We start from the raw sequence: 24,386 nt of genomic DNA on the forward strand, positions 1-24,386 counted from the left end.
AGGAAATTGACATGTCAGTCCATATCTTGCGGGCACTAGTATAGCTGTTTTAAAATTGGGCCTGGGCTTTGAATTATAGAGATGGAAGTCAGGGAGTTGTGACTTGTGATTCCAACAACCTACGGCAGGTGATCTGGGCAGCTGCTCACCTGTCCGGAGGCATGGGCTCATAGCCCTCCCTCTCTAGGGTAGGAGATTGCATGGGACCCTAATCCCAATTGTTAAATTGTAATTAAAACATTTTTCTTTTCCCTTTTTTGGATTTTTGATGAAGGCTATTTGTGCAAACTCTTTTACTTGGAGAGTATATTGAAATTTTTAATGGTTTAAATGAGTGATTTTTGAAATTGATAATTTTAGGAGGTGATTGCAAATTGGGTAATAATTTGAAAGGGTTGTATGTGTTTTTGTCTTTATTTATTTTTCAGATTGAAATACTAAATATAAGGGCATAACCTGTGGACATTAAAAATAAGTGATTTATAGACTAATTTTATTATTATATAATGACATGTGCTTATAAGTTCGGTTATATTTATTAATAAGTTTATATTATTGTTCTATAATTGATATAATTTATGTTTGTACTATAAAATTGTGTTAATTGAGCACTTCGATCAATTCAACTCATTTAATTTAGATTGATCGAAATAGACTGAAACAAATCTGATTTATGTTGGAATCCATTTAACATAATTAATTTATTAAGACCTCGTTTGGTTACGCAGTTCAGATGAGATAAGATGAAATGTTTTGTTAAAAATTGAATAAAATATTGTTATAATATAATTATTTAATGTTATTTTTGTTTTGTTGAAAGTTGAATAAAATATTGTTATAATATAATTATTTAATATTATGTTTGTTTTGAAATTTGAAAAAGTTGAATTGTTTATTATATTTTGTGTGTGAGTTTAAGAAAGTTGTAATTTATACGAGATAAAATGAATTATGAGAGTCATCCTTAAGTTTGGACTATACAAAAACTTCAATGATTTCTAATTTTAAAAGAAATACTTAGAAATCGTTTGGATCTCTTGCACACTTTTTGATGCAAAATATCCATTTGAGTTTGTGGGTTTTCCAAGTTTATTGGTAAGCCCATTGACTGGCCATTTGCTTTGGAATGTGGTTGAACCGTTTGATTTTGATGCTATCGTTGAATTGTGAATCAGAATATCACTCTCCTTTGAATGGTTTAAAACTGCTTGGTTTGATAAATTTGTTCAAATATTCTTGATTTTTTTGACTCAGAGAGTATGAATCTTTTGCCTTGTTTCTTTGAGCTGGCCACGCCTGCTAGATGATGATACATGTGGTTTGGACAACATATATAAAGGAGCAGAGTGGGAATGTTGGAATTTATTCAAAGAATCAAAACCATTTACACTCAGCAAAATGTCTCGAGTTTATAGGGAAAAAAATGTCCTGAATCCGGAAAGAACACCAAAATACATGAACCTTTTGACACAAAGCCTATGTCTTAAACAACAGAATCCTTGCTTGATTTCTTAGCCTCTTGAGTTTCCTTATCTGGATGACCCATGCCCTTCCCAGACAAAAGTGGTGTTGTGTCTTTATCTTTAATCTGAAAGTTTATTTATTTTTATTAAAGAAAAGAAGAAGCAAGATCAATCCTTGAATTCATATTACTGTGAAAAACTTTGTGAGTACTGAAAAAGAAAGGGAGAGATGGTGGTACCTGAGAAACCAATGGTGGATCAGAGGATTGTTTCTTTTTACTCTCCTGGGTGCAAAAATATGAATACAATCCCATGCCCCAAACTGCAATTAGGATTCCAATGATGTTCCTCTCTGTGAACGGGTCACGTAGTAGTGTATAGCCAAAGGCAAGAACAAGGCATGTCTTTAGGTGGCCTAGAACTTGATATGTAACTGGTGAAGTCTTTCCAATAACAAGAAAGGTGCTAAAATTCACGGCCACGGCTATTAGGCATGAAAGCACAATGAATGCCTGCACAAGTTCACTCCAATCTATTATCACAAACTTTTTTAGTAATTTTAAGCTATTTTTACAAATCAAATTCTATCATGTCAATACTGACTTGCAAACAGAATTTTTTTATATTCATATTTATATTGTGTAGGCAGGTATGAAGCAACAACAAGACAAGGCAGTAATTTACCAAAACTATGGGAGAATATTTGTAGGCGAAGACATTTTGCTTTGTGAGGAACCGATCCACCACAGGGCCCGAGACAAAGAGAATTGCTGCCTGAAATGGGGCTGACTGATATAGCAGCTGAGTTGAAGAGACATTGAGCCTCTTTTGTATTGTGTTTGTCAGCTGATTGTTAGGTTAAGAATGATGGTTTAATACAATTTGAATATATAGAGCTATATGGTTGTTCTGCAAACCTCTAAAAAGCATGCTGCTGAACTAGAAAATGGTGGAAGCAAAAGGATACAATTTGACCAACACATGTAGTTATGATGGCTAAAACAGATAGAACTGTCCCAAGAAAATTGAGCTGAAGATCAGTTATAGAGGCAATGCCAACTCCTATTAGCAAGAGGAAGAGAGAGAACTTTATCTTTTGGCTGCAAAACAGAATGGGAAAGGTTACAGTGAGCTTTTACAATCCTGTTTGAAAAATCCCAAGTAAAAGGTCTCTGAGTTCTAACATTACCTGAATTGCTTTTTCAAGAAAATAGTTTCCAATAATACAGTGAACGGTATGATTGCAAGTTTTGTCATCTGCCAAGAGGGAAGAAGAAGAGGAAAAAAAAGATGAGAATGCACAGACATATCTATACTAAAATACTGAGAACATATAACAATTTTCCATATGCAATAAGTTTTGTTTCATAAAGAAGGCAGTTCATCTGCTGCTGAAAGTTGTATTATAATAGGTGTTACTGAAGCTACATGTCCAAAAATAGCTTCTGATTTTACCCCCACTATATCCAATCCCTGAACTTGGCCATTAGATTTCTTCTGGTAGCCACACAAATCATGTTATATCGAATTTTTCTTCCATTATCTCAATATAAGAAAGTCCAAAACTATTGTTTTGTATGCAAATAACATGCAGAAATAAACATAGGCTTCATCTTATAACTATAGTCTTTTGGATGGAACTCAATTCACTAGTGATCTTGTGACCAGAAATAAGAGCTACAGTTACATTTATCATGTAAGATTCTTCTAACTAGGAAAATTGAAGTCAACCTGGTAGAATCCTATGGAGTTGAAACCCAGGCTCAAGTTGAGAAGTCCAATTGAAACCCCGTTTAGAATGCCAAAGAGTATTACAGTCTTCGTGTCCGTTGATTTCGATTCGAAAAAATTCAACCGTTGAGCCACATGAAGGGTGCAGAATGTCACAATAAGATGCCAACTAGTGAGCGTAGTAGCTGCAAAAGAAAGAAAGAAGACAATGAAAAAGGGAAACTGTTGGGAGAGAGGAAAGGACCATATAATTAAATAAAAAAGAACAGAAAAGATAGGCATGCATTTAGCAAACCCCAATAAAATAATCAATAAAAGCGAAATGTAAAATAAAAAAAGGAAGAAGTTAGTATATGGAAACAAATTGAATCAGTGTATAGGAACTGCTGTTGAAAACATTTTTAGTACTTAACAGAGCTTTTGAAATCACATAAGGAAAAGGATGGACTAACTACCAAAAGGGAAGCCAAGATTGCTCATCAAAGCTTTGTTGCAGATGACAATGGAGACAGATGATGCTACTGAAAGGAACAGCGCGCCAATAACCCCCAACTGGAAGCTCGACATTTCTCCCATCCTAAAAAGCGAGCGAGAGAGAGAGAAACAAAAAAGTAATATTGTCAGAGAAAGAACATTGTATAGCTGAGCACTTGGAATGGCAGAATAAATTTGTCAAAACCAGCCATTAAAGTAGGAATTTAATATAGGAAAAGAGGCACTGGAACAACTTTTTGTGTGATATTAACACTGTTTATTGAATAAACCAGAACAGTCTTTTGCGTGTTCAGAATTCAGGTGCAGCATTACAACTATAACTAATGTAATCTTGTTGGAGCTTCGAGAACAGATTTTCTTTTCATAGAACACAGATAAATGATACTCCTAATGTACCTTTTCAAGGGATAAGAAAGTCTTGGAGGTTAGGAGCCCTGAGAATAAAAAACAAAAAGAACATACTAAATTGATCTTACACACAAACAAAAACAAGCACAGAGTCTGTGAATCAACAGATTAGTTTAACATACCTAAGAAAATATTCTAATCAATTTACAGGCTCGTAAGGCCTCCTAAAACTCCATGCAACAGCACGGCTCCGGCGAGTTTCGAGAAACCAAAGCTGGGAAGTGATCAAAGATGAGGAGTGAATGAGAGAATGGGGATATTGGATAGTTGCTTAGAGATAAAGACTGAGAATGAAGGAGTCTAAAGGCTTGTATGAGAATGTAGCTTTTGGGACCTTTTATTTTTGATGGTTTTGTGGTTGGTGCCTAACAAAGTTTAGTGTAGCGACTCTCTTGTTTTTTGTTTCCTCGTGGATCGCTTCCAGAAGAGAGTTAACGGCTATTACAAGCAAAGAGACAGAAAATCAGTTGCAAGGCCGTTTAGATGGTAAGACTTGTGATTAGAATGACAGAAAAGGCCATTAATAATCAATATTACAAGTGAATTTACTCATCTGTTGGCTTCGTGTGTGGATCACAAAACAAAAGGTTGTGGTCTCAAAGCAAAATACACAAACTGGGTGTGATACCTCTTACAGAATGAGCATAGGAATTTATAAGGTGGTGAATGCCAAGTCATATTTTTTGGAAAAAGAATTCTAAATGACTCTAGTTGCAACATTGACTAATCTTTTTAGAATATAAGCTGAGATGTGAGCAAATGGTATAATTCAATGATAAAAGAAGGTATTATGTGATAAACTTTTTTTAAGAAGATGACAGTATCCCAATTTTATTAATTAGCCTTCACTTATGGCGAATGAATATCTGATACAAAGAGGAGCAAGAAAGATATAGAAATCCCAAAACCGGACTCCTATAAAAAAAAAACTATAATCCATAGTATGTGATAAACTCACTGACCCAATTTCTCTCTCATAATCAGTTTTCTGTTTTCATTTTGCTGGCAGATGATTTGAGGCTTCCTTCGGTCATGGTGGCAGAGAGCTTATAGTGCCAAAACTATGATGGTTGAATCAAGGTAACACGTATTTTTCATGGTATATCAAAGTAATTTGATGGAGTATATAGGTTATAGTAGATTAAAGTGTCCATGTTATGTTCATAATTAGAAGGGTGTTCTAGTCCAATGAGATATAGATCCTCAAAAATCTCAAAGCACATGAATTATAGTCTATTCCAATATAGCTTTCATGCATGGAATATTAAATTATAGTCTTAGGACACAAGCGTGGAAGGTGAGGTGACCATTTCTTTTATGCCCTTAGGTATGTATCTGCCAATTCAAGCAAAAAATGCTGCTGCCACCCTCTTTTAGTGTTTGGTGAATAATCTTCAATCTCACTCCTAACAATGCTCACCGGGCATAAACGTTCCTTACGATCATATATAAATATATATATATATATATATATATATATATATAATATGATCAAATAGTACCTTCTCTTTTACATATAATAAACTTAATATATATTTTGAATTTTAGAAAAATTTGTAAAGCCAATCTTCAAAGTTTTTAGGAAAAGTTCATTTTTTTTATATGTTTAGCATTATAGATTAACTTTAATATATACCTACGTATATGGTTTTTAAATTGTCTAAAAAAGTAGTTGCCATAGATTTTTGGGTAGTCAAGGGGTTATTTTAAATTCTTTTTTTTTTTAATAAAAATATCTTTTCCCTTTGTTTTTGTTAAAAAAAAAAAATAATGACTGCATTATGATTGTTTTAATGGTAATTTTGTAATTTTTTTGAGTTTGGATGATATTTTTATAAATTTTAAATCCAGATGGCTATCATATAATTTCAAAATCTAAAAGGGATTTATATCATTTAAATTTTTTTGTCGCTTTAAATCCGTCCCCTCATTCTCTATTTTTTTTAAATCTCATTATTTTTAATAATTTATCTTCTCTTGATTTTTTTTTTATCTCAACCCAAATTTGTGATTTTTTTAATATTATTTTTTGACACCAATATCTCTACATTGTTTAACGTTTTTAACGTACATTCATTTTAGAAATATTCAATCATTCCATATATATTTATAGCTAATTTTGAGATGGTATATTAGAGCTCACCATTATCGAAATATTCCGTTCTAGTACTTGAATTAAAATAATCACCGAAACGAAATTTAAAATATTAATTTATATCGAAGAAAAGGGATGGATGGTCGTGCTATGATTAAATATTTGTATAAGATGAAATTAGAAGATCCATTATACTTTTATTGTAACCTGAAAACGATGACGTTACCGATCCTAGATCAGTAGTTGATCATAGACCCTTTGGTGGCATGATGTGCTTTGATAAAAGTTACCAAACAACTGCATGTGGGTTGACCTTTTGCACCATTCATGGGGATTAATCATAAAAAAAAAAAAATAATAATAATAAACGATTATCTTTTGGGCATTACTACTTGAGGATGAGCCGAATATTCATTTAGTGGTTATTTGGAATTCTTTTTAAGTTTAATGTCACGGAAGCAACCAGCAATTATACTCAGTGATCAATCTGCCACACCAGCCAAAGAAATAAGTGACTTTTTTCCATAAATCACATTATAAGTATGATATGCATTATTAGAAGAGAAGTACTAGATTTTTAAAAGGGTATCTTGTAAAAATAAGTTACAAGTTGACGTGATTTAATGTTACAACAAAAAGTGTTTTATAATGTAAGTGTATCTTGTCAAATTACGTCAATTTATAATTTTTTTTTTAATCAGTTTGAACCAAAATTAGAGGGCAGGAAATGCTGCCATCAATGGGGCCAAAAGGTTGTTGATCATGAAGATATGGATGGAGCAATGGTCGGCTCGCCATAACAAAATAGTTATCTTTGGTTAATTTAGAAAATGAGAGAGGTTGATGGGTTGGAAAGGATTTGAGGTTGAAGAGAGGCAATGGGAGAAGAAGACAAGAGATACCATGGGATCAGGCGTTAGTCTTGGAGGGGCTTTGGTACCACAAATTTGAGTGAAGTATGCTCTCCACGCTTCATGGTCAACTGATGTGTACATCATGTTTATCTAAAGGATATTACAGATTTACATCATCTCTTTGTTTAGTGTTTATCTACTTTGACCGTATGGCTAACTTCCTTGGCTTCATCCCCTTTGCCATGTTTATCCGCTGAGCGATCTTGATCTACAGTTGGATTAGGAATAGTGATTTTATGAGAGAAATAAAGTCGAAAGATCCAGAGTAAATGCCCTGTTCTCTCTCTCTGTCTCTCAACATATTTTGACTTTTCCATACTACTGGCTTTATGAAAGACGACAAGATTACTAGGTTTTACTCGAGCTGTAATCAAACTGAGTCAAGTCAATTTTTGGGTTGTTGAACTCGAGTTGGGAGCACATTGAGCCAAGCCCAGCTCAACTCGAATAGGTAAAAATACAAGCACGAGCTAAGTCTGAGTAATTTCTCAAGGTTTGCTCGTATTTGTTAAAAATACTTTTTATTTTTAAATGGAAATATATAATTAAAAAACAAACTTACAAAAAAGTTATTAAATTTAATAAAAAAATTTCAAGTAATAAGCAGATCCTATATTAAATTAGAAAATTATAAAAACTTTATGAATGAATAAAAACCTTGAAATAAAAGAAAACGCATTAAAACTTTTTAAATCTCACCCTAAATAATTACAAATGGGGCAAAAATAATAACAATCACATGATAGGTAAAAAGTTGTTATTATTTATTTTATTTTATTAGCGCTTAGTTCGATAAACAAGTATTGGGTGGACAATCGTAGAGATTAGTTCACTTGCAGCCCTCCCTCCCTTCCTCTATCCTAAAGTCATCCCTCACTACCCTCCCATAAAGGTGTTGTGGATTCGAATTAATTAACCTAATCTGTGAAATGTTTTGACGTTCTCCATAAATTTTGAGCTTGGATTTTACTTTAAACGGGGGATAGCGACTTGGCATTTATAAGCCAAGTAAGCCATGGTGTAACCACAACGAAAATGAAATAATCCAATCCCTTTGGTAGTTATTGCCAATTTTATCTTTCAAGGATCGCTGTTACTTCAACTTCCTGTTAATGGATCCCCCACAGAAAACTCATACACTTCGCCTTCTCAATGACCGAATATTTGAAACTGAAAGTGTTCAATCCCTATCATGTGACAACGAAGACTCACCTGGAGACATCCCAGTTGTTACCACAACTGCTGCTCAAGAATCACACCAAAAAACACAAGTGGTTTGAAGACCAGAAGACTTTCTCTAAAAATGGGCGCTCCTGTTAGTCCTGAGAATGGTGAAAAAACTAGAATGCACTGCAAATATCCATTGAAAGGTTGAGTACAAACATTCCTAAAATCTTAGTGAAAGATGGGCTGTTTCAAAATCACACCAAGATTTCTGATGGCAGCTACAGCTACATGTACAGGATGGATTTATGCAGAGTAAAATGAGATAATTAGGGATATTCAAAATGCCATGAACTCATCTATATAACAAAGTAATGATAACGGACGTAATAATCCCAAATTGATACAAATCGACAATTTAATCAGGGGATGCTTATGAAGTCCCAGTCTTGAAGCCAACATCACCCACCACCACTGCCCTAACATACCACAAATTAATATTTACATCTGAAAGAAGGCAAAGCCATCATGGTAAGAATAAAACCACGGCGAAGAGTAGCCTAATAAACCTGTGTCAATCCACTGACAATAAGGCAAGTTTTTCTTCTCTTTCGCAAGTATGGCTGACAAATGAGAAGTAGAAAATGTAGCAAAATATAAAATAAGCCTACTACCCAGAGCACCTAAAACAAATCGTGGCATGAAGCATTGAGCTCATTAACAACACCCAAGACAAAATAAAAACACGCACACTGAAGAAAAAAGAAAAGTGTGGAAGAACAAGGGATCTGTCAAATTTACTCTTTCTTGCTTTGAGCAAGGTATGTCCTCTCTGAATTGGCGAGGCGAGACCGAAACTCAGCCCACTCATTTCTACACCTTGCTCTCACCTGCAAGAGAAAACAACCAAGCAAGAAAGACTTACACTTAGTTGATAAACTTAGCGTCAGTAAAGAAGTTACAGAATGACAGCACCATGTATAGCTGATATCAGGTTTTGGTAAAATACGACATCTATTAAAAAAATGATGTGGCAGATAAAAATGAAACATATGCATACCCCTTCCCATGGAGCTTTCCCATTCTCGGACTGGCCCTGAAAGTTAATAGATAATTAAATAATTAAATAACAAGAACATGATTGAGAAAGCAAAATTGAAGCTTTCCCATTTTCCTGCATAGAATATTTACCTGACATTACTTATAAAAAATATATATATATATATTTATCTGACACTTAAATCTAATTTGGCGCAAAAATGTACAAAAATGTCTTAATGCCTTGCAAGATCCAGGATTCCAATGCATGCTACATGCACATACTTACCATGCATGGACGTGGGGTTTCTAAGATAAATCCTGCATGCAACTAAATGCAAATGGAAATATCTGACACCCTTACTGACAACTCACCTGGCTCCCAAGAGAAGGTATTACTTGATGTACAATCCATTGTGAATCAACAACCCCAATTTTTTTGTGTGCAGGCTGTGTAAAGAAAACAAAACTGATTAGGATGTGATATGAAAGTAACTAATTAATCAAAGAAAAGCAAATTTTATTAATACAATGATGCAAACCTACCTGATCGATTTGACACCGAGTAAAATCATAATTTCACTTAAAATTACGAACCCTACTTTTCAAAATCTAAAATTTCTTTTGATTCATCACTTTTCATAATAAAAAATTAAGGACCCCAACTAGTCCTAGCTAAGTATTTTGTGATGAAAATTAAGTTTCAGGCACACGTACAAACAGAATATGTTTAACAAGCCCCTAAGTAATCTTACCATTACATGGTTAAGGTTGATGAACAGGAAATGCTTTGTAACATGCAGCTCCTTCCTTTTGACGTAAACAAATTCCGAGGACCGAATTTCTAATAAGGGAGGAAGGATTGTAATACCCAGCTCCTCCTTTCTGACATAAGCAAATTTCAAGGACGGAATTTATTACAAAGAGGAGAGGATGTAACAGTTTGCTTCTCTTTAGCGACTGCGAGTCTCGTCTTGCGTGCCAAACCTCAAAGGCGTGTTTTTAATGCTAGCGGTCTATTCTTAGAGTACGCCCAGAGTTTTAAAGCTCTCGAATATTTTAAATGTCCTCAAAATATTTACATGGGGTATTTCCAGTGTTATTGGACCCAACTTGATTTTTAGTACAACAATTATAATATTTTTGAAGAGCTTCAAAAATATTATAATTGTATAAAAATCATTTTATCTAAATGATTTCAGTTATTTAAAATATTGTGAGATTTAAATTATGTTGAAAACTCTAATTAATAAGATGGTTTTATTTTCTTAAAAATAATTAGCAAAACTTCATCATTTTATTAATGATGAAAGAATATTATTTTATAAACTAAAGTTTAATTTAAATAATATTCTATCTTAATTCCTTTCAATGCTTTTAGTAATGTTAATGTTTTCGAATTTTCAAATCAGTATTTAAAGCCCACTGTTAGATCGTTTTGAAGACCCCAAGGTAAAGGATTGGGATTAAAACCCAAGGCCCTCTCTTTCTCCCCTCACTTTCTCCCCTCACTTTTCCCTTTCCCTCTCTCTCCTCCCTTAGCTCACACACCCGATGGCCTCTCCCTACCCACACAACTTTTCCTTCAAGAAACCCCACCCAGTGCCGCCGTGTGCCACCAGTGACGTCACCGGCCAACACGGTAGCTCCCCCTCAAGCCGGCAAGCACCATCCCACCGAACCCAGCCCCCACGGGCAGCTCCCTCTCTCCTTCCTGAAATGGGTCTCTCCAAGGGTTATTCACCCATTCGGCCACCATCGGCCACCGCAGCTTAGCCCAGCCACCACCACCAAGCCCCATGACATCCTAGCAACCCCCACCATCGAACCCAGCCACTGTAGCTCCTCCTTAGACCACGCACGCAGCTCCTCCACATGCACGGGTTTCTCCCCATAGCGCCGCCGTTAGCCACCCCCACGCCACCGCACCACCACCATCAGACTCCTCTCTCACTGTCGACCTCCCCATGCCCAGTTGAGCCACCTAGCCTCCACACGCACCCTCACTCTCTCGTATGTACTACACACAGCTAGATGCCGCCGTGCTCCACCCCTCACCGCCACCATGAGGCCACCATGAGCATCACCATGGCCACCACTTCAAGACCCACCAACCCACACGCCCAAACAGCCCTCAGCCACCGTGAACAGCCATTGTACATGGCTAGCAGCCACTGTACATAGCTTTAGCCGCCACCCATGAACTCCCACCATGTCGGCCACCCTCACACAACCTAGATCCACCCGCTAGAACCCTAGATTTGGTCCCCTAGATAGTCCCGTTGTAAAGTTACGACAGTGATCACGACGGAACGGTCACTGCCCAAACCAGTGGCTTTTGACAGTGTCGGGCAGTGAGCAAAGCATGGGTTATCCCGATGATGGTATAACTCTCTTTTCCTTTCCCTCGTTATTATGTTAGTTGGTTGGTTGGATTGTAGATTATGTTGTTGGTATGATAGAGTTTGTTGTATTGAGGAGTTTGTTGTATTGTGGAGTTCGCTGTGTAGTGTGATGTGAAGTGTGGTTGTGAGGTATGTGGCATAGTGGTGATGTAGTGTGGGGTAATGTGAAGAGAGTACACGTAAAATAAGGAGAGTATACGTACGTGAAATATACCCTCTTGGCGTAGTGTGGAATGGGAAAAGTACACGTGGAGTGTACTCTATGTAGTAAAGTGATGCATCATATAGCATGTATGCCGTAATGGTGATGTGGCGTAGTGTGTTGTGAAGGGAGTACACGTGGTGTACTCCACGTGTACTCCATGTGGTAGAGTGATGCACCATATGGCGTGTGCACCATAGTGGTGATGTGGTGTAGTGTAATGTGAACTTGAAGAGAGTACACGTGGAGTGTACTCCATGTGGTGAAGCAATACACCTTGTGGCGTGTCGCGAAGATAAGGATGGTTGCATAGTTGAGGAGAGTAGAGCATGATGAATAGTGTCGGGAACTGTGGAACAGTGTCCCGAATTAGTTGTGATGTAACCGGTAGTCCCAGTGGCTGGTGTTACTGTGTAACAGTGTTACGTCTGGGAGTACGTGTGAAGTGTCGGGAACTGTGGAACAGTGTCCCGAATTAGTTGTGATGTAACCGGTAGTCCCAGTGGCTGGTGTTACTGTGTAACAGTGTTACGTCTGGGAGTACGTGTGAAGTGTTGGGAACTGTGGAATAGTGTCCCCGAGTAGTTGTGATGTGACCAGTAGTCCCAGCGATGGGTGTCACCGTGTAGCAGTGTTATGGTTGCTGTACATGTGAAGTGACAGAATGGTGTAAGAGTGACGTAGTGGGAACGTGACGGGATGCTACGATGTGGCAAGAGTACGTGAGAAACCGTACTTGTGGTGAGTGAGAAGTTGGCGTAGAAGTGACGTAACGGGATGCTAGGTGACATAAGGTATAGTTGTGAATAGAGTCCTGTCGTGTCAAGTGTTGGGATGAACTTGTAATATGACTAGAAGTAGGAAGGGTCCTGCCAACCGAGTAAAGGAGGGTTGGTATCGGAGTATGGAGCCTACTTGTGTAAGGGTGTTAGTGGATTATATGTTGCTTTTAGGTGTTAAAGGAAGTAAGGTACATGTGTAATCTGGTTAGGCACATGTGCCGGATGGATTTATCATGGGTAATCTGTCCTAAGCATAGGTACACGATGTTTGATCCTCAGAGTTGGCTTAGAGTCGTGTAATATGCATGGATGAGGATGATGATGATGATGAGGAAGCGTAGGCTCGAATGTAGGAAGTGACGTGTGTATTGTCTAGGATTGGGATGCGTGACTTAGTCGGTCTGAGTCATGCATCAGGATGAAGTTAATAAGAAGAGTAAGATGAGGGTCTTAGTGTCTTAACCCTAAGGTGAATCATGGGGTTCACTCTAGTGGATAAGCACTCAAAGTAGGACGTTGAGTTTGGAAGAGGTAGTGGCTGTAGTGGATCCTCGAAGGTTTTAGCGTAGTAAGTGACACGTAAGAGCCCTAGGATAGAAGGAGAGTATCCCAAGTGAAGTGTAGTTCTATTTCTAGTTTAGTTGCTTATATACTAGATAGAAAATGACGCTAAGGTTATGTGTATGCATATAGGTTGGTTGTCATCTGACACGCACGTTAATGAACTGCATGGTATGTGAATAGCATGGAGACCAGGTAAGTATTATGTTCATATACTTCTAGAGTTTTCTAAAGAAACAAAAGAAATGAAAAGAAAATATTTCTCTCTACGACGCTTTACAAAATGAACGAGCTTTTATAAAAACATGCTAAGTATAAGTCTTCAAGTATATGTCCGTATGGTCATTCTTGGCAGCCCCCTTTATACAACCCAAGTATCTAATTGTATGCATGTGATGGATGACTATACGTAGTAGATATTAGATGTAGCCTTTTTAAAACGAAAACATGAGGCTTATGCCTTTTACGAACTCATGCGAAGAAAGCGTTTTAAAATGTCCCTATGAACTGTATACTCTATGGATGCCATGGACTGATGGTTCCAATGATGCCTCAATAATGTGATGTTTAAGTTTATGCTCATGCTTTTTAATGATGTTTTCCATAAAAGAAGGGAAGAAAGGTAAAGATATCACATAGAAGTACCTATAGAGCATTTACTGAATGAAAAAATGCTATGATGTATGAAAACACGTAACGACCATGATGAATGAACGAATGCATGAGGGTACCAATGAATGGACAGATTGCAATACCGGATAAGTAGTGCTGATAGTGCATCCAGTACTGCCCTCAAATTGATGGATTCCCAACCTACGGTCACATGCGGAATCAGGGTCCAAAGGAAGATCTGCTAACCCCAGCACACGGGGCGTAATAGTATGTAACGGTCGATGGAAAGTGATAAGAGAATGCACGAGTCTTCGGACTCTAAGAAATGAAGGCACCGATGGGAGAAATGTTTTACGAGAAGAAAACCGTCCCCTTTTATAAAATCCCCGCCCAGTGACATTTTCAAAAATGAATGCATGCCTATTGTCTTGTATGTATGTACGTATGTATGAGTGAAGAATGCATGATTGAAATCTTATGTTGCTATATGTTTACGGTATAAAGTAATACTTACTAAGTATTTGACTCATTTTAATTTTTATGTATGCCCCCCCCCGGGAACTAAATGAGTAGAACGCGTCAGGGCGGACATGGCCCAAGAGGAAGAGTATGGAAGTCTAGGTATAAGAGTTTTAAATGTATGAGAGGCCTTTTTATTTTAAGTTTTATATTTTTCGCTGTAAACCTCTTTTATTCTCAAAACACGTTTTATTTTATAATGTAACGTAGAGTCTTTGCACCCTGGGTATGGAAGTAAAAAGTTTTAAATCAAATGGTAATTCCCGTCGTCCTTTCTAAAATCATTTTTATAAAAAGTCCCACCACAAGAATGGACGTTACATGCTTTTACTTTGATCGTTTACTTGTTTATACTGATTGCTATTGGGTTAGCACATATCTCCAGACTTCTTAATCTCCATACAGATGTGACCCAATGTGATCATTTCTGCCTAAACCTCATCAATGTCTCATATTATAGTGAAAAAGTGAATGACCTGAGTTATAAAAATATCATGCATTGACACCAATGAAATCACTTTATAACTATTAATTATACACATTTAAAAATAAATAAGTATTGATATAGGCATTTTTTTGCCATGAGTTTTTCTGATAGATCAACGTGGGAGGGGAAACAAAGTGATGATGATGACAGTGACTGACCTACAAGGACAGTTAAGTCTGCAGTACCAAAACCAAATCTTTTCTGGGCTAACTGGCCCCTTTAAAACTTATTCGTGATAAAAAGAAAGCAATTGAAGAGAACGATCGGGTGGTGCTAGCTTCAATCCACCAATGGTCGAGTTCTCTAACTTCATATATGAACAAAATTTACTAGATCTTCCTCTTGCAGGTCGCACTTACACTTGGTCAAGGAACCGAGAACACCCCTCTCGGGATCGATCGATTCCTAGTATCACCTGAATGGGAAGCATATTACCCAGAACTTATCCAAAAGAGGCTTCTCATGTTGTGTTAGGATCACTTTCCCATTCTTCATGATTGTGGGGGTATTCATGGTGGCCCAAGGTGCTTCAAGTTTGGAAACATGTAGTTGAAATCAGATGGTTTTCAATCGAGTTTGGCAATGGTGGTCTTCTTATCAATTCCATAGCACTCCAAGTTACATCATGGCATGTAAATTGAAGTATCTGAAGAAAGGTTTGAAGATTTGGAATGAGCAAGCATTTGGTAATGTAGAAGCTCAAAAGTCTACTACTCTCTTTGAGGAACTTAAAGGATTGGAGGGAGTAGAGGAGGAGAGGGGATTATCTGAAACAGAGAAGGCTCATAAAATTCAGGTGTCTGCAGACCTTGAAAGGGTCTCTCTATTGGAAAAAATATCTTGGAAACAAAAGTCGAGAGCACTTTGGTTGAAGGAATGGGATAAATGCACCAAATTTTTACATCGGGTGGCTAACTCGCGTAGGGGGAACAATGTCATAGAGACATTGATGGTCAATGGAGCAGTTTCTTCCAACCACAGATCACATTCTCAACTGTTACAAGAGTTTGCTTTTAGAATAGTTCACTTGGCGACTGCGATTAGATGGGCTTCACTTTGACGCTCTTGATTGCAAGAAGCAGGACAGCTTGAGAGGCATTTTGAAGAAACAGAAATCAGAAAAGTGTTAAGAAGCATGGCGGGTGATAAAGCTCTAGGTCCGGATGGATTTTCTATGGTTTTCTTCCAAACTTGTTGGAAAGTGACTAAAGAAGATACAATGGGGGTCTTTCATGAGTTTCATGAAACCGGTATGTTCAAAAAGAGTCTCAATGCAACATTTATTGCTCTTATTCCAAAAAATAAAAAATAAAAAATGGTGTTGTAGGGGAAAAAGATTATCGCCCTATTAGCTTGGTGAGTGGAATTTATAAGATCCTTTCAAAAATTTTGGTAAATAGATTGAGCATGGTGGTTGAGAAGTTAATCTCAAAGCCTCAAAATGCCTTTTTCTGAGGTAGGCAAATTCTTGATTTAGTGCTTATTGTAAATGAATGATTGGATGGTAGACTCAAGTCAGGAGTGTTGGGGCTCCTATTTAAGCTTGATATGGAGAAGGCATATGACCGTATTAATTGGAGATTTTTGTTATACATGCTCGAGAGATGTGACTTTGGTTCAAAATGGTGCTCTTGGATCAAACAATGTATCTCTATTCTGTTTTTTGTCTTGGTGAATGGCACACCAAAGGGCTTTTTTAAAAGTTCACAAGGCTTGAGAAAAGGTGACCCTGTATCTCTGCTACTCTTTGTTTTTGTAATGGAAACTTCTAGCAAGATGATTTCGAGTGTTGTGGAGGCATGAGTTCTTATCCAAATTCTTACCGGGGAAGGCAAATATTGGTTCACTACACATATCTCACCTACTTCCGAATGTGGAGAGCATGTTTAACATTTTGGAATGCAAGTTATCCCAGATGCCGATGAAAGACTTGGGTCTTCCTTTGGGTGCCCCCACTCAAATTGAAATTGATATGGGCTGAGGTACTAGCAAAAATGGAGTGGAAATTGGCTAGTTGGAAGAAGATGTATCTATCTAGAGATGGTAGGCTCACTTTAATAAAAAGTACCCTTTCCAACTTGCCAACCTATTTTCTATCACTCTTTCCACTTCCCACCAAGGTGGCTCATCCATCACATGGAAAAACTCCAATGAGATTTCTTTTGGGCGAGGGTGAGTTTAAATTTCACTTGGTAAAATCGGCCACAGTGTGCTACCCTATCTCAGAATGAAGATTGGGTGTTGGGAACTTACAATCTTTTAACAAAACTTTGTTTGGTAAATGGCTATGAAGATACCACAACGAGAGCCATCATAGAATCGAAATATAGCGAGACGTGGGAGGATGGTGTTCAAATGAGGTAAGTAGGTCATATGGGGTGGGACTATGGAAACACACAAGAAGAGGATGAGACACATATTAAAGAAATATTTGCTTTGACATGGGTGATGGGTCCAAAATAAAATTTGGGCATGATGTATGGGTGGAAGGCCACTCAAGGAAGCTTATCCACAATTATTTGGTATAGTCTCAGTGAAAGAAACCTCAATTGCGGACCTCTTAATTCTATCTCATAGTCCTCCCCAATAGAACGTTACATTTTTCAGAGATGCGCAAGACAGGGAAGTTGACGCTTTCTCGTTTTATGATCTAGTGTACACTACCCATATAATGAGGGGAGTTGAAGACGAGTTTTTGGCACCTTGCTAATTAAGGGAAGTTCACTATCCGCTTCTACTATCAAGCCATGATCTCACATAATACAAATCCATTTCCATGGAAGAGTATTTGGAAGACAAAAGCACCCTTGAAGGCAAATTTTTTTGTTTGGACGGCTTCATTAGGAAAGATCCTCACAATAGACAACCTACGGAAACACCACATCATAGTCATAGATTGGTGTTGTACGTGCAAAATCGTGGAGAGTTTATAGATCATCTATTACTTCATTGTGAGATTGCTACAACCTTGTGGAATGACTTCTTTGCTAGGTTGGGATTGGCTTGAATGATGCCGAAAAGGGTAATCGATCTCCTAGCTTCTTGGTGAGGCATCCGGGGCAACCCTCAGATTGCAACAGTGTGGAAGATGGTTCAAATTTGTCTATGTGGTGTATTTGGAGGGAGAGGAATGCAAGAAGCTTTGAAGATCGATAGCAGTCAAAGGATAAGATTAGAAATTTATTTTTCACTACGTTACTTTATTGGTTGATTGTCGTTGACTATAATGTTATGTATTTTCATGACTTCCTTGTATCGCTAAACTAGCTCGCACAGGCGACGCTCTTGTGTATGTCCCATATACTGGGGCCTTTGTCCATTTGATGCTCAATAAAATTTTGTTTATTGATCAAAAAAAAAAAAAGAACGCAATTGAAAGATATGATCACGCAATCAATACGGCAAATGAAAGGGGAGAAAAATCCTTCAAAGAAATAAAGGAAAGCTGCTGACCTCTATGCATCTTCTAAGAGCAAAATCCAATCCCCATCCATGCACCAAATCATTCTACAAGCAAGAATTAAAAGTTTAGTTAGGGTAGTAGGAAAAACTGACAGTAACTGAGAACACTATTTGTGTATTTATGTACATAAAACTTAGCCACACAATCCTTGATACACAACATACCTGAATCATATGCCACACACAACGCCAAGCTTCCCGAGAAAAGACGGGGGCCATAATTTCTACAAATCTGAAAGAATAAAAGAGATGCGGAAGTGAAAAGGAAACTGATTTACTTAGGTTTGTAAGCCATTTGGGACTTCCCACTAATCGGAGATCATATATCGAGAATTAGGCAGCCAACGCATCATCCCACCATGCTATGTAAGTAATCTTCATCTACGCATCATAATTAATCTTGCATTATGGTAAGCAAAAATATTCAAAGTTTTAAGCAAACGTTAGCTAACCGTTGTATATGATCAATAAATTTGATTAGTTTTCAAAAAATAGTTGTTTTAAGATGTCATACTTTCTGGAAGACATATAATCAATAAATAAATTAATAAAAATACAGCAATGGTTCAGCATGCTAGAAATCCAGGCATATTACACCTAACTGTCCGATTATTTTTTGTCCAAGATAACTGGCAAAGTGCTAGGTAAAAACCTAGCACCGTACAATGACTGGAAAATTTGTGTTTGCATTGAGTTTATGGATGTAATCACATGTATACACACACATACAGAGAGAGAGAGAGAGCATACGCAGCACAAGGAGGCAAATGTGGGTCACTACACCAGCCTGGCTTCTCATCCGTAACTCTATTCATCAATCCAGACAAAAAGAAATTCACATCAATTTCCAATTCAATATTACAGCAATATCACAGGAGAGGGGGGGGGGGGGGGGGGGGGGGGAAAGCTTACGTGTGAACTTCTCTGTCACCTCTCCTCTTTGTCATTTCCCATGTTAGACCATTATTGGGCTCAAGACCAGGTTGAGAGATCTCCAAACCATGTTTCTTAACCAACTCAATGTACCTGGTAAACGGCATGAGAAAAACAAAAAGAAACATGCATGTAACAGGTGGATTTGAGCAGGGAAAAAACTGATTAAAAAGTACGTACTTATCTCCATTGAAGTGTTGTACTCCAAGATCTTCATCCCATATAAAAATATATTCAAAAGCTGATATAACGTCAGGATGCAAAAACCTTTTTGCATACCACCTGCAAAATATAAAAGAGTACAAGTGTGAAAAGAAATTACAATGGCCCAATGAAAGCCAAGCCATGTCTAGGCCTAAACTTCGAAAGGACTAGTCAAATTTATAATTGAAGACCCTTGGAATCATTATAAAAGGCAAGGAACTTCTCCCTCCCAAGCCATGTGCAATCCTATTCCTCACTTTTGTATACTTGAGGCCATGTTTGGCAACCAAAACCGTCTCTAAAGTCAGAGACAACTTTTCAGTCAAAGATGATTTCATTCCCAAACATACAATATCTACAATGTTAAATCTTCTCAAAATTTTCCCAAACACCAAAAACTTAAAAAACCATCTACAAAATAATTTTCAAAAACTTGAAAAAAAAAAAAAAACTGCGGCCACCCCATGGTGGCTGGCCTGCCAGGCCACCATAGAGGGCGGTCCAATCTGGGCTGCCCGTAGTGGCCACTTTGACTGCAAAGGGAGGCCTGATCTGAGCCTCACTGTGGTGGCCAGAGTTTTTTGGCCGCCCATGGGCTGCCTTGAGGCGGTCAGAGTTTTCTGGCCACCCCGGGGCTGTGAGCGCTTTTGTCTCTGATTTATATAATTTTTAAATCAAATAATTTTTAAAAATTATTTGTTATATCATCTTTAAAAATTTATCTAAGGAATTTTCACATCCAAGCATACTTTTATAAGGCCCACCACTTTTTAAAACTCTGTCAAACTATCATTTAAAAAAGTTTTTTCAAACAATTCACAAACACTCTTCCATTATTGGTGTTACAATAAGTCTCATTGAATTAACCTATCAAAACAAGTCTCAGTGGATTATAAAATGCACTTGCTTAACTCCACAAATGAATAGAGATATCTATAACTCTAGTTTTCTTATATAAAAAACTATAACTCTAGTTCAATGTTTGAAACTAAACAAAGCTTCCTACAGAATGAAAGAATTAAGGAATCTCTTATTCAAGATATCAAAATGGTAGGAAATGAAAGAAATGGACAGTGACAAAAACTTACCATTTTGTTTGTCTCCTGATGCTAACATGGATTGCACTCTTGGACCACTCAAATTGATCCCATTCACTCGTCCGACCATCATAATGAAAAAGCATGATCATAAAATCCTCAGAAAACTGAAAAAAAATATGAACCCTGTTAGTCCGCATCATTGAAACATCAAAATTCATGACAAAAAAAGGTCCCTTTGTAACCTTTTTAACTGCGGCATCGATATTATTTCTCTGGTCAAGACCAACAGTGAATGTAACCAAGTATTTTGGCTTTTTCTTCAGATCCTGCAGATTTTAGTAATTTCTTCTCAAAGATAATTTCCATAAGATGGTTCACATGCACAATCAGTAAAAGTCTCAAAGGTGAAGTTCTACAGAAATCTACGCTCTATGTTGACATGCAACATCAAAGAAGAAAGGTCCTCATCCCCAAATGGGGTCATTTGGAGGACAGCCACCCCCTCCTCCCTTGACCCCAAATTAAAAAATTACTGTTTAGTCCATCCCCCCAAAAAAGAAGAACAATTAAACCCTGCCCCTCCTCAATTCACAAGAAAATCCACCTTACCAAATTTCTAAAATTAGAACTATATATTTAGGTTTCTACTAAAATTCAAATTTTAGCCCTGAATCATATAATAATTGATTTAAAAAAATAAAATAAAATCTTGACCCTAGGATTTTCTCAAGTCCAACAATATTTTTCTTTAAAAAAGAAATCATAAAAAATGAAATTTTCTTATTCTCCCTTGAGTTTAATTTTTTTCATTGTTTTCTTCTACCCTCTGTTTTTTATGCATTGTTCTTTTCCATTTTCTCTCGAGTCCCATTCAATATTTTTCCCTACTTTTTGTACCTTCTCAACACCCACAACTTAGAAGGAAAACATAAATATATTAAGTTCTTTGTTATCTATAACTTTTGATATTTCACTGCCATAGTCATGCTGCATATATCCTTTAAGTTGATAAATATAATTGATCATATTTTTTATATCTTGAAATATGTTAATAATAATTTTTGTATAGAAAAATATATACTGAAAAAACATTTAACTATTATTTTTTTTACACCCCCCCCCCCCCCCCCCCCCCCCCTTCCCCTTCTTTTTCCCTAGCACCGTACCTCACTGGGTTCACCCCATAATCTGCGTAAATAAAGATCAGTTTGTGGCACAATAATTCCTGGAGGTAAGGACTCTGCACCATGAGGATTTGTTGGAACATATATCTGAGAGCAAATAACCAAGCCACAAGATATGATCAGTCCAAACCAAAACTAGGCCTCATAGTTTATATTTGCTTAGAGTAAACAATGATGCCAACCTGCAAACATAAGGAATCTATAAAAGCCAACCCAATCTTAAGATCCAGCGTTTCTTACCCCCTTGATTCATTATTCCCTAACTTTTAATCCAAGTAGAATTTTTGGTACTCATGCAGCAAGAACGACTAGATAAATCAGGAAAAAGCTGAAGAACCAAAAATTCTACAATGATTTCATTGTTCCACCATGTAGAAGCACATATGTAAGAGGAATGCTTCTTCCTAAAGATACTCAAAAAAACATATGCCCATTTCCAAACTTCCAAAAAATCAGTATGCAGCTTCAAGAAATTTACATTAATGACCAGTGAATGAGTATTATAATTCAAAAGGATCAATAAACCAGCCAATTATCAGTTCTCACTGAACATGCAAATGAGGTGATTGTTCAACTGAGGTGCTAACATACAGGGATTACATCTTTAAACGAGACGACTTCCCATTCCCTTGCCATTTTCATAAGAACTAGATTTCCTGTAGACAGATACTTCTTTTATTGTATTAACTTGAATAAACTCTGCCACATACTGAGAACATGAACCATCAATCATGAGATTCAATTAAAAATAAGAATCATGTTATTCTGCCACCAAAATCAGCATTTTCATTCACAAATTCAGTGAAAAAGGCCAAATTGAACCTTACGAGATAATCATTAAAAACTTGCAACAGAAAAATACATACTCGGACAATAAGTTTAAAATTTCCTGTGAAAGGAGTGTTCATTTCCCAACTATAAGAACCTGTTTTTGGTTTGCGAATTAAAAAAAAAAAAAAAATCCAAAACAGAGAAGCAAAAACCAACAATTTGACAGAAAAATGTATTTATCAGAGCCATATATCTCTAAATAGTATAGAGTTGATAACAGAAAAAAAATCAATAACAGTTAGATATATATGTATGCATATTCTTACCAAAAAAATATATCTATATATGTAATAAACACAAGGAGACCACGTATAGAATTTACCTTGGGAAAATTGCCAAAACCACCACTTTCAAGAGATTTGCTTCTAGTTGATCTATGCGTGTCAGTGATGGCTACATCAAGAGATGATATAAAGCTTGAAGGTAAGTTAATCTGCGAGATTTTAAAGAACCAATTAAATGGAAATAGGTACCTGAAGCAATGGTGCACAAAAGAAAAAAAAAATGAAGGATTCCAATAATACCTTGGTTAGAGAAACAGACGGAATCGAAGCACCAATAAAAAACCCAAAGATGACTCCTATAATTGTCGTGATTAGAAGCCTAGCACCATCGCTGTTTGATTTCCTAAAAACTCCACTGCCAAGAATAAGGAAAGCCAAGAAGATCCCATTCTTGTGATATGAGAAAATTCTAGTTTAATAGAGCAAAAATAAACATCAAGCAGGCAACAACGATCAAACCAATTCATACCTACGGTATGTGGTCCCCATTTTGGTATATACTCTCTGAAAAACTTTATCTCAACCAGTCACATTCCCAGCAGATATTCACTTCCTTGCGTAATTTCGGCGCTAACATGGCCGTCTTCGCAAACTTTAAAGGAGTACCAAACCCGACAGTTTCACAAGTGGAATTTCAATTCACCAGACTAACAGACATGAAAAATACATGAAAATTAGAATCTAACCCACAAATTTAATAATTTACTTACTTATTTGGTATTCATTCTCTGTGATTTCAGGTACTTATTCAAAATTCAGTTTCATGTTTTATAAAAAGAAAAACAAAGAGAAAAAGTTCATCAAAATCTTGACCGGTCCGAGTAGAAAAATGAACAAAATGAGAAACCCAGATTACAACCAATATGAAGAACAATGCGGCATTGCAGTTGTGAAGGAAACAAATACAATACATTCTATACTATTATTGAAATAATCAACTCGGAATCCCCCAGAAAATTATAACATATCATAAAAGTTGAAAAAGGAAAGAACTTGCAGATTAAAAAAGAAAAAGAAATTATAGAGATGATAGACGAGGAACTCACAGAGAGAACCAGAGATTGTGGAGCGAGCGAGCAAGCGCAAGACTGTTTATTAATGCCCACAACTACGTCTGGATTTCCTCGGACATATACTGATCAGGTTACAGCCTTGCTTCTTGTTTCTCTTTGAAGTCCAGGACAGCCAAAAAGGTCTGCCATGTGTAGCAAATGTGCGACATTATCAACCTAACTGGAAAGTCAACATCATCATGTATACAAATTTTTCCCATCAATCCTTATTCACCATTCTATATTTTACATTTTATAAAAAATATTTTCTTATCCTATAAAAAATACTCATACATCCTATAAAAAAATTATAAATATAAAGTATAAGAATAAATAATAACTGATATATAATAAATCTCTATACTGATACATGCACGACTTGTGAGGTTTAATTTGGTTCAGTTGCGAAGTGTGCCTAAAGAAGTAACGTTATAGTTGTGTAGTGCGTAAGCGCTGCACATTTTAGTTTATTTTATATAAATTTCATATTTATTCATTTTTTTAAAAAAAATTACGAGAC

At 36.6% G+C, this 24,386-nt stretch overlaps 2 protein-coding genes across 3 annotated transcripts; both read right to left on the bottom strand.

The window, feature by feature from the left end:
* Positions 1-1,334: 1,334 nt before the first annotated feature.
* On the bottom strand, positions 1,335-4,448 carry LOC121238260 (UDP-xylose transporter 1-like). Its single transcript, XM_041135089.1, has 9 exons — positions 4,220-4,448; positions 4,086-4,123; positions 3,650-3,771; positions 3,195-3,379; positions 2,653-2,720; positions 2,431-2,563; positions 2,148-2,309; positions 1,703-1,975; positions 1,335-1,588 (listed from the first exon to the last, which is right to left on the bottom strand). The coding sequence occupies exons 3-9, from the start codon at positions 3,768-3,770 to the stop codon at positions 1,484-1,486; spliced, it is 1,047 nt and encodes a 348-aa protein (XP_040991023.1). The 5' UTR covers position 3,771; positions 4,086-4,123; positions 4,220-4,448; the 3' UTR covers positions 1,335-1,483.
* A 4,158-nt stretch (positions 4,449-8,606) lies between these two features.
* On the bottom strand, positions 8,607-24,041 carry LOC121239803. Of its 2 annotated transcripts, none has more exons than XM_041137128.1 (15): positions 23,861-24,041; positions 23,333-23,461; positions 23,055-23,169; positions 22,853-22,963; positions 21,682-21,786; positions 20,758-20,841; positions 20,564-20,679; positions 19,452-19,553; positions 19,251-19,364; positions 19,089-19,145; positions 18,504-18,570; positions 18,330-18,383; positions 9,684-9,758; positions 9,331-9,366; positions 8,607-9,160 (listed from the first exon to the last, which is right to left on the bottom strand). In XM_041137128.1, the coding sequence occupies exons 2-15, from the start codon at positions 23,389-23,391 to the stop codon at positions 9,068-9,070; spliced, it is 1,188 nt and encodes a 395-aa protein (XP_040993062.1). In that variant the 5' UTR covers positions 23,392-23,461; positions 23,861-24,041; the 3' UTR covers positions 8,607-9,067. The 2 variants fall into 2 exon arrangements, with proteins under 2 accessions (XP_040993062.1, XP_040993063.1); XM_041137129.1 differs by having other exon boundaries at positions 23,284-23,461; positions 23,861-24,040.
* Positions 24,042-24,386: the final 345 nt, after the last annotated feature.

Source organism: Juglans microcarpa x Juglans regia, chromosome 7D (genome assembly GCF_004785595.1).
Source record: "Juglans microcarpa x Juglans regia isolate MS1-56 chromosome 7D, Jm3101_v1.0, whole genome shotgun sequence".
NCBI lineage: Eukaryota > Viridiplantae > Streptophyta > Magnoliopsida > Fagales > Juglandaceae > Juglans > Juglans microcarpa x Juglans regia.